At 44.9% G+C, this 8,779-nt stretch overlaps 2 protein-coding genes across 2 annotated transcripts; one reads left to right on the forward strand and one right to left on the reverse strand.

Moving 5' to 3' along the window:
* Nucleotides 1-453: 453 nt before the first annotated feature.
* F5J12DRAFT_898169 (uncharacterized protein) lies at nucleotides 454-1,206 on the reverse strand (the record flags this gene model as incomplete). The annotated part of the gene is made up of 1 exon (XM_051748088.1): nucleotides 454-1,206. One exon carries the CDS (start codon nucleotides 1,204-1,206, stop codon nucleotides 454-456), a length of 753 nt encoding a protein of 250 aa, XP_051594836.1.
* Nucleotides 1,207-7,282: 6,076 nt separating this feature from the next.
* Nucleotides 7,283-8,521, forward strand: F5J12DRAFT_786847 (uncharacterized protein; the record flags this gene model as incomplete). Its single annotated transcript, XM_051743535.1, has 4 exons — nucleotides 7,283-7,511; nucleotides 7,644-7,877; nucleotides 8,136-8,317; nucleotides 8,414-8,521. 4 exons carry the CDS (start codon nucleotides 7,283-7,285, stop codon nucleotides 8,519-8,521), a joined length of 753 nt encoding a protein of 250 aa, XP_051594837.1.
* Between the last annotated feature and the right edge of the window lie 258 nt (nucleotides 8,522-8,779).

The following is an 8,779-nucleotide window of genomic DNA, read 5'->3' on the forward strand; positions in this document are numbered from 1 at the left end:
TGGGGTGGTAGGGGGTGAAGTAGGGCTTGGGGATGAGGGGGTGGGCCTCCTCTGCCCCCTCATATCATGTTGTGTTGACCACATTTGGGGACATGGGTGTGGATGTTCATGACCTCACCTAAGGTCATTTGCCTCAGCTGACCTTGGGTGGTGAGCTGGTTTGGGGGGGGGTCTGGTCCACTTGATGGGGTCTTGGGGGTGTGGGGGTAGCTCTACCTGTGTCCATTCATCTGATGTTGGGAAATACAGCATTCTGTTCTCTGGGGTGTGGTCATATAGCATGTTGCACTGTCTTATGAAGCCAGGGCATTGTCTGTCATTGCTGGGGTGGGTGTCACTCTGACAGATGATGCAGTAGGCTGTGAGGGAGTTGCACCCTTGCATGCAGTATGGTTGGGTGCACTGGCCACAAGTATCTTCAGCTTGTTTGCAATCCTTTGCCAGGTGACCTGTTCACTGACATTTGAGGCACCAGACTGGTTCCCTTTTATCCTTGTATGGGCAGAGTCTGTCTAGGCCCCTATAGAGGCCATCCCTTAGGAGGCAGTTCAGGTTGACTGTTGCTGGTGCAAGAATGTCCCTGTAGGATATGGGGAAAGGAGCTGGGGGGGCATTGGATTTGAGGAGATTTTTCACTTCTAGCACTGATTTGACTGTTCCTAAGTTGTCAACAAGGCTTTGTACTTTGCCTTCCAGGTGGTTGATGCTTGAGTGGGTGGGGGCATTGGATGGCAGATTGATGGGATTGGTGACCCTGGCATTGAGCAGTTGGATGTTTTTGCTAGCTTTCTTGATGATCTTCTCTAGGTTGTCAGCAGCTGCCAGTATCTTTCCTACATGGGGGGAGATTGTGATCAGTACCAAACTGTTGAGTTTATCTGTGACTGCCCTGATGATGGAGTCAGCCAGGGCTGGTACCACTAGTTCCTTAATGAGGAATGCTGTGGCATGGATGGTAAGGCATAGTGTGTTGTTGACATTTTTTGCTTGCAATATGTAGAAGAGTGCCTGGGAGATGTGTTCTGGCGATGCTGGTTCTCCATGGATCATGTACATTTGGTCTAGGAGGGTTCTTGCTGTTCCTGCATCTTTGATTTCTGCTTCTGGGTCATTGATGATATCATCAAGTGGGATGCCACTGCTTCCAGTGGTTTTGCTGGGTGGGGCCACACCAGACATACAGGGTCCCAGCAGGGGGCTTGACATGGTGTGGGAACCTGACCTTAAGGATGTTTGTCCTGTTGTGGTCATGGGTTGTCAAGTGTACAGAGGGCTTGCTGGCTCTGTGGATTAGGGAGTTGGATGATGTGTCTTAGCATTGTATTCCTGAAGAATGCTACTATACATTGCAGGTGCTTGTGATGGGCCTCTGCTGCTGGGGCTGGCATGACAAGGGCAAAAGTGTTTTTGGGGTCCTAGTCAGGGTGCCATGTGGAGCAGAGTCAAGGAGCAATCAAGCAACATTCTTGGCCCCTTTCAAGGCAGAATTTTATTTGACTACTGATCTCATTGCTCATCATGCTCACCAGCTCCAGAAACATCCCAAAGACCTCACTTGCATCCATGATCTAGTCCTGATATCCCACTTTGTGTCAGCTAAGGATTTCATTGCTCATTTTGGGCATACCATCAAAGACTTTGACTTTGAACCAGGGTCACTCATCCTTGTTTGGAATTCTTGCATTGAGCTAGAACTCAACCAGAAAACTAAACCATGCTACCTGGGAACAATGATCATTGTCCAACTCACTAAAGGTGGCTCATAAATTCTTGCAGGATTAGATGGCACTGTCTTCACATTCTGCTTTTCTGCCTTTCATCTATACCCCTATTTCCCACAGAATAGCACTCATATTGAAGTCACCCAGCTGACTGGTGCTTCTGCAAGACTTTTATCAATACCCATTTCATCTCATATAAAAAACCACACTGCTCACAAGAAACAGTCAAAAAAAAATTCCATGACACTCTTTCATTCAAAGGTCTTGTTTTTCCTTCACTCACTTTAGTACTAATACTGACACACAAAAGAGTCTTAAATTTTCAGAACATACAAGTACAAAAATATCTGCAGACATGATCTGGTTATCTACAGGTCCTGGAGTTCATCCTTCAGCTTCTGCAGCTCTTCCCACCTCACCTGTGCACCCTTGATCTGCTGTTCCAAGTGTCTCCCCAGCCAGCCCCAGAATTCCCTGAACCTGACCCAGCTCAAACTCCTTGTCCTCAGCTCAAAAATGCTGTCCATGCCATTCAATTCATCAATTCTATTATTGATACTTGTTTCTTTGAAGACCAGCTTACAACTCCACTGGACAGGATAAAGACATAGCCTGAGACTGAGCAATGGTCATTAACATCTGTGGCCCAGTCTGCATCAGCATAACCAATGAGGGAGAGCCACTAGGGTCCCTTGTGTACTGTAGACATGCACTCGAAGTTTTGCATAGGTACTGGTAGACCCACTTCAGCACAGACCAATGTTGGTCTCCAGGGGTAGCAACATGCCTGCTGAGTACACCTACAGCGAAAGCAAGGTTAGGTCATGTCACCAACATGGCATACATCAGCATGCTGAGTGCTGATTGATATGACTGAAGGTTGCATGCAGGGGCATCAAGTTTTTTGAGTTATAGGTTTTGCTCAATGGGTGTGGACACTGTCTGGCCATCCTGCATGCCTGTACACTCAAGAACTGACTCTATATAATGACATTGGGAGAGTTCTATTGTTCCCTTGTCGCAATCTCATATAATCTCCATCCCAAGTATCCAACAAGCTTCTCCCAAGTCTGAGAGGTCATACTTGGCTGACAGTTGGGTTTTTAGATGTTCAATGGCTTCACAGCTCTTTGACAGGATTAAGTTATCATCAATGTACACAGCTATGATGATTAAGGCACCATCTTCAACCTTGAAGAATAGACTATGGTCTGTGTTGCTGTGCATGAACCCAAGTGACTCAAAAACTTCTCAAAGTCTTGTATACCAGGATTTTGGAGCTTGTGTGAGTCCATAGAGCACATGATAAAGGCACCAGATGACATTGCTAGAGTCTCAAAAGCCTGAGGGGGGCAAAGATAAATTTCTTCCTCAAGTTTGCCATTCAAAAAGGCAGACTTCATGTCCATCTGATGAACTTTGAGATTGTACTTAGCAGCAAGGGCAAGTAGAATTCTTATCATATAGAACTTGGCTATGGGTGCAAATGTCTCCATGTAGTCAATACCATGCACCTGTGTGAATCCTTTTGTGACAAGTCATGCCTTGTATTTATCAATTTTGCCCATTGGTCCTCATTTTATTTTGTAGACCCATTTTGAGTCAATGATCTTTCAATCAGGCAGCCAAGGGACCTCTTCATATAATCCTATATTTTTAAACATTGTGAGTTCATCAGCCATGGCTGCATACCAGCAATCAGCATCAGGATGACACATTTCCTCTGCGAAGGTTGCTGGTTTGTGATCACATGACATGTTTGCTTGGTAAGCATTGTGGTGTTGCTGTTTGCCATGAGGCCTATCACCACCTTCACTCACCATTTCCATGCTCTCCAGCACTCTCTTGCCACTCTCACCACCTTCATCCCTTCCCACAGAGTCCCCCATCACAGGTAGTGTGTGTCATTCATAGGCATTGACAAAGTAATGTTGATCATCATCTTTTACAGGTGTTTTTCGAATTCTAGATGATCTTCTGACACCTGGAGGTGGTATTGAGACTGGATATGGTCCTGGAGGTGTTCATGGTGACCCAGGGTGTCGACCAGGCATAGGCATTGCCTGGTGCCTTCATTCCAAGGTGCATTTGTCCTCATCATTCCCATGGTTCAACCCACTAACACCTTTTTCATTCTGGACTTGAGCTCTGGGCTCAAGTGTTGAAACATCCTGATCATTTGCGATTGCCTCATCACCATTAGTAGCCATAGTGTCGTCTAGGTCCCCCCAGTCATGTACTAGGTTATTTCCTCCTTCCAAGGCCACATCTGAGCTGTCAGAGCTGCTATTTTCCTCTGTAGGTTGGTACTTGTGCCCTTGAGCATCAGGAAAATAACACTTTACTATTTTTGACTTTTTGTGACTAATGTGACTTTTTGGGAAGGAATCTACTATCATTACCCATGTCCTGCAGGCATGGCTGCACTTTTCTTGCTGATTTTGGTCCTTTTCAAACCACCTAATTCATAGCTTTCAGTAGATACCACATCCATTCAAATTGATGGAGGTTCCAAAGAGATATTGTGATTTTTCTCTCAGACAGTGTGCATCACACCAATGGCTCAATATCTCTGAATTTTCAGACATTTTCTAGTCTTCTTGGCTTAGATATATCATCACTTAGTTGTCTCAATAGATTCTGTTCTCTTTTCATTCTTCAAAATGCTGTATATGGTCAAAAAAAAAGTACAGATAGTAGGTTCCTTCCCAAAAAGTCACAAATAGTCACAATAGTCACAAAAAAGTCAAAAAGAGTCACAAAAAGGTCAAAAATAGTAAAGTGTTAATTTCCTGATGAGTGGTCTGATCACTGATAGCAGGTGCTACAGGCTTCATTCCCTTGACAACAATGTCAATCTGGACTTGGGACTTGTCTGTCCCATCTCCCTCATCAACAACAACCTCACACATTTCCATGATCTGACCTGAAGACTTGTGTACACAGGTGTATGCCTTCTTGTTCTCTGAGTAGCCTAGGAACTGACATTTGAGGGACTTAACTCCCAGCTTCTGCCACTTTTCCTCAGGTATGTGGGTATGTGCTGTGCATCCAAAAACCTGTAGATGAGAAATTACTGGTTTATTTCCTGTGTATGCTTTGTAGGGTGTAAGATCTTGCTTGAGTACCCTTGTAGGCAGGCAATTTATTATGTGTGCCATATGGAGGATTGCATCTCCCCAGTACTTGTTGGGTAGGCCAGCATCACTTAGCATAGCACATGCAGATTCTACAATAGTGTGATTCATGTGCTCTGCTACTCCATTTTCCTGTGGTGTATATGCATTCATCCTCTCATGGTGTATCCCTTTGGACTTCAGGTAGGCTTCAAATTCCTTTGAGCCATATTTGCCACCACCATTGCTCCAAAGATAGTTTGGCTGACAACCTGTCTCTGCTTCTGCTCTCTCAAAGTACTGCTTTGTGAGTGCAAAGACTTTGTCCTTTGATTTAGCCAATTTCACCACTAGATGATGTGAATGGCCATCGATGAAGGTCATGAAGTACTTGTGGCCTGTCCATGCTGTTGTTTCCATGGGTCCACACACATCTGTGTAAGTCTGATGTAGTATGCATGGATTTTCCATGTCTGACTTTGACAAAATAGGGTCCCTGTGTTGTTTGCCTTCGAGACAGGCCTTGCATGTGTGTGTGCTGATCTCCCTGGTCCCTATGACAGACATCCATTCCAGACACCATGTCCTTGTCCAGCAAATTTAGGACATGTTTGACATTGGCATGTCCAAGATGATGGTGCCACGTAATCAGAGTAGCTTTGGATATCATCATCTGAGAGGTGAGAGACATGTTTGGCTCATTTGCATCAAGTGCATCTGGGGTATTGATGATATTGGCAGCATGGCTCCCTGATATGACACTAGCTTCAAGTATGTAGAGGGATCTGCATTTGGTGGCAAGAGCTACAACCTGGCCTTCTGCATGAACCTGGCATGTCTGTTCTCCAAAGGTAACTTTTAGTCCTTTCAAGGCCAAGGAGGGGACTGACATGAGGTTTGTGTCGAGATCAGGAACACAGTATATGTCTTGTAGGATGGTTTTGCTTGTGCATCCATCCTTAAGGTGCATGGAGAGTTTGATTCTCCCCTTGCCTATGGCTTGGATTGTTCTGCCATCACCAATGATCACTGGTTGAGAGGGGACCAGTTTTCTGAATGTCATAAACCATGACCACTGGCAGCACATGTGTGTGGAGGCCCCAGAGTCTACAACCCACTCTGATGCACTATTTTCTGGGCATGTGCAAGCTATGAATAAGTGAAGAGTGCCTTCCTCTTCTTCTGCCACAGCTGCAATCTTTGCTGTCAGTTCTGACCTCTCCTTTGACTTGTCCTTATCCCCATGCAAGGTACTTTGGGATGGAGCTTTAGCTGCTTCATCTGCTGTCTTCTTGTAGCATTTGTCCTCTGTGTGTCCTGTCTTGCCACATGGTGCATAGGCACGCTTCTTCTCTTTCTTCTTCTTGTCTGCCATTTTTGACTTCTTGCCTGTGTTTGTCTTTGCAGCAAGAGCAGAATGTGATTTCAAAGTTTGTTGTGACTTTTCTTCAACAAGGACTTGGGAAATAACCATCTCAGGAGATATCTTGTCATTTGACAACATTAGGATTGTGCAGAGGGTAGAGTATGATGGTGGGAGTGAGATGACCATTGCAATGGCTACAAGTGAGTCCTTGAGTGGTTTTTCAAGTGAGGCAAGAATATGAGCCTGCTGATGCATTGCATTCAGCTACATCTCCATTGGTTGGTTGTCTGCAAGTGTTCCTCAGAACAACTTGCTGATGAGGCAGGCAATAGTCTGCTTGCCTTTTCCTTCATATCTCTCACTGAGTTTCTTCCATGTCTCAGCAGCAGTTTTCACATACAGCACTCTGCTAAGGGGTTCATCCTTGAGTGTGAGTGTGATTTGTGCACATGCTTCCTGGTCCTTGAGGAGCCATTCCTCATACTCATCAGGATGAGTTTTCTGGTCTGGAGGTTTTACCTCCATGTCTGTACCAGCAACAATGGTCCAGAGGCCATGAACAGTCAAGACTTTTCACATTTGGAAGGGAATTGGGGACCATGATGGATGTATGGATATATAAATGCATGTTGCCCTGCCTTTGTGATGACGATGTGATGCAACAATGACCTCAAAATTAACACAAACAGTGTAGATACTAAAGACATTGTGTTCTATATCACTGCATACACCACCAAAAAACAAAAGAAGAGCCACAACCTTTCTGCCTTGATGGCATCAGCATTGCCCTATCACATAAATAATCCAAAGTATGATGATGTCTGTGAACACAACTGCCTTTTGATATACTGCTGTATCAACATGATCAATTGTGAAGCAGAACTATAGGGACCACAGGTTGTATTGTACCTGATGGGATATGGTGACACATTCACATCACACCACTACACTGTGGTGTACACAGGACCATTATTCAGTACCCTTAGAGGCTTTTACCCAGAGTTCTTGGTAGGTTCAACAGAAAGGAAAGCTAATACATATGTCACCCATGCAGCATGATGGCCAGTGTACACACTGTCATGTCTGGCCAGGTATCATACCACATGAACAGTGAGGACAAGGAGTGCATGGACAGAGACAACAATAATGATGTTGTGACATTACTGTGCAGTGGTCAAGGGCAGCTGTATACAAGCACACAAATGCAAGATTATCTCCAACACAGCACTGAGTTGGAGGAACTGTCACTTCTCACATTCATGTGTGATACATGGGAAGAATGTTATACACCAAAGGATGAGGAGCAAAGTTAGTGAACATCTCACACAAGGGGCTGGACAGCTCATATGCACTCACCTTATCAAGAGCATCACCCCAAAGCTCAAACACACTGCTGGGTTCATTGAGCCAAAGGACACAATATGCTCCCTCAAGTTGTAGGCCCATGGCTACCCTGTCATGATGACAGCAACACATATGATTTCTACTGCACATGCATGTTGGCCTTGTTGAAGCCATGGCAAATAGCAGCTGATCTGAAAGGCAAGGACAAGGGATGGAGTGCTGCTTTTGAATGTATGAACAGTTCAAATACACCATGGGTGACATGTGTGCTGGCCAGTTTGCAATACTATTATGACTCTAAAACAGCATGCAAAACAGCATCAGTTCCTGGTGAGGCATGTCAACACTATGCACTGGTATGTGATCATCAATTGGCAGACATTGTGGTGGATACTGCCAATGACTCAGAGGATTGCAAGGACTGGACAGCAACTCTCTTCAAGGCAGACCTTGCAACTTTCCAACATGATCAACTTTCAGCATGAGAACAAGCTCATGCTAAACAGACATTAGCCATAGCACTACAGTATGGGGTATTCACAGCCAGTGCCCCCACCCAGCCCTCAGATAATTATTCATATTGAATAGCTGTAGGAGGGGATGTACCTCAACTAGAAGGATGGATGACCACCATGCATACCATGGTGGATAGTGCTAACCAAAACCAGATGTCAGTCATGGCCAATGATGAAATGGACCAGGGCAGTGTCATTGAAAAAAATGGCATGGCAGGCATAGATGCAGGAGGCACCTACATGCTTGCACAACTGGTGGGTGATGAAAACAGACTTGAGCCAACAGACATCAATGACCTGTTAGAAGATCAACACTGAGCACACAACATCAATGATTGGCACTTACAACAGTTTGTCATGGGTGGGTGTCCCAATCAGCTGTGTATGATCATTCCAGGGGAGGGTGGTGTTGGCAAGTTGAAGATGATACAAATGATCATGGACAATCTTGCCTGCTGAGGTGCTAGTGGTATGCTTGTGAAGGCAGCATACACAGGCATTGCAGCTTTGGTGATTGACAGCAAGACTTTGCACAATATAGGTACAGTCACTTGCTATAATCAATACCACATCTAAGGCAATGCTCAGAGGCATGATACTGTTAAATGGCAGAAAAAAATCAGCTCATACATGAAATACAGATGCACATGAATTAGTCTGGCAAGTGGTAAATGAGAGTAACAGGAACAAGGGCAAGGGGGGTATCTTACAACAGAA

The sequence above is a fragment of the Pisolithus orientalis genome, assembly GCF_024613125.1.
Source record: "Pisolithus orientalis strain OTSU chromosome Unknown F5J12scaffold_70, whole genome shotgun sequence".
Lineage (NCBI taxonomy): Eukaryota > Fungi > Basidiomycota > Agaricomycetes > Boletales > Pisolithaceae > Pisolithus > Pisolithus orientalis.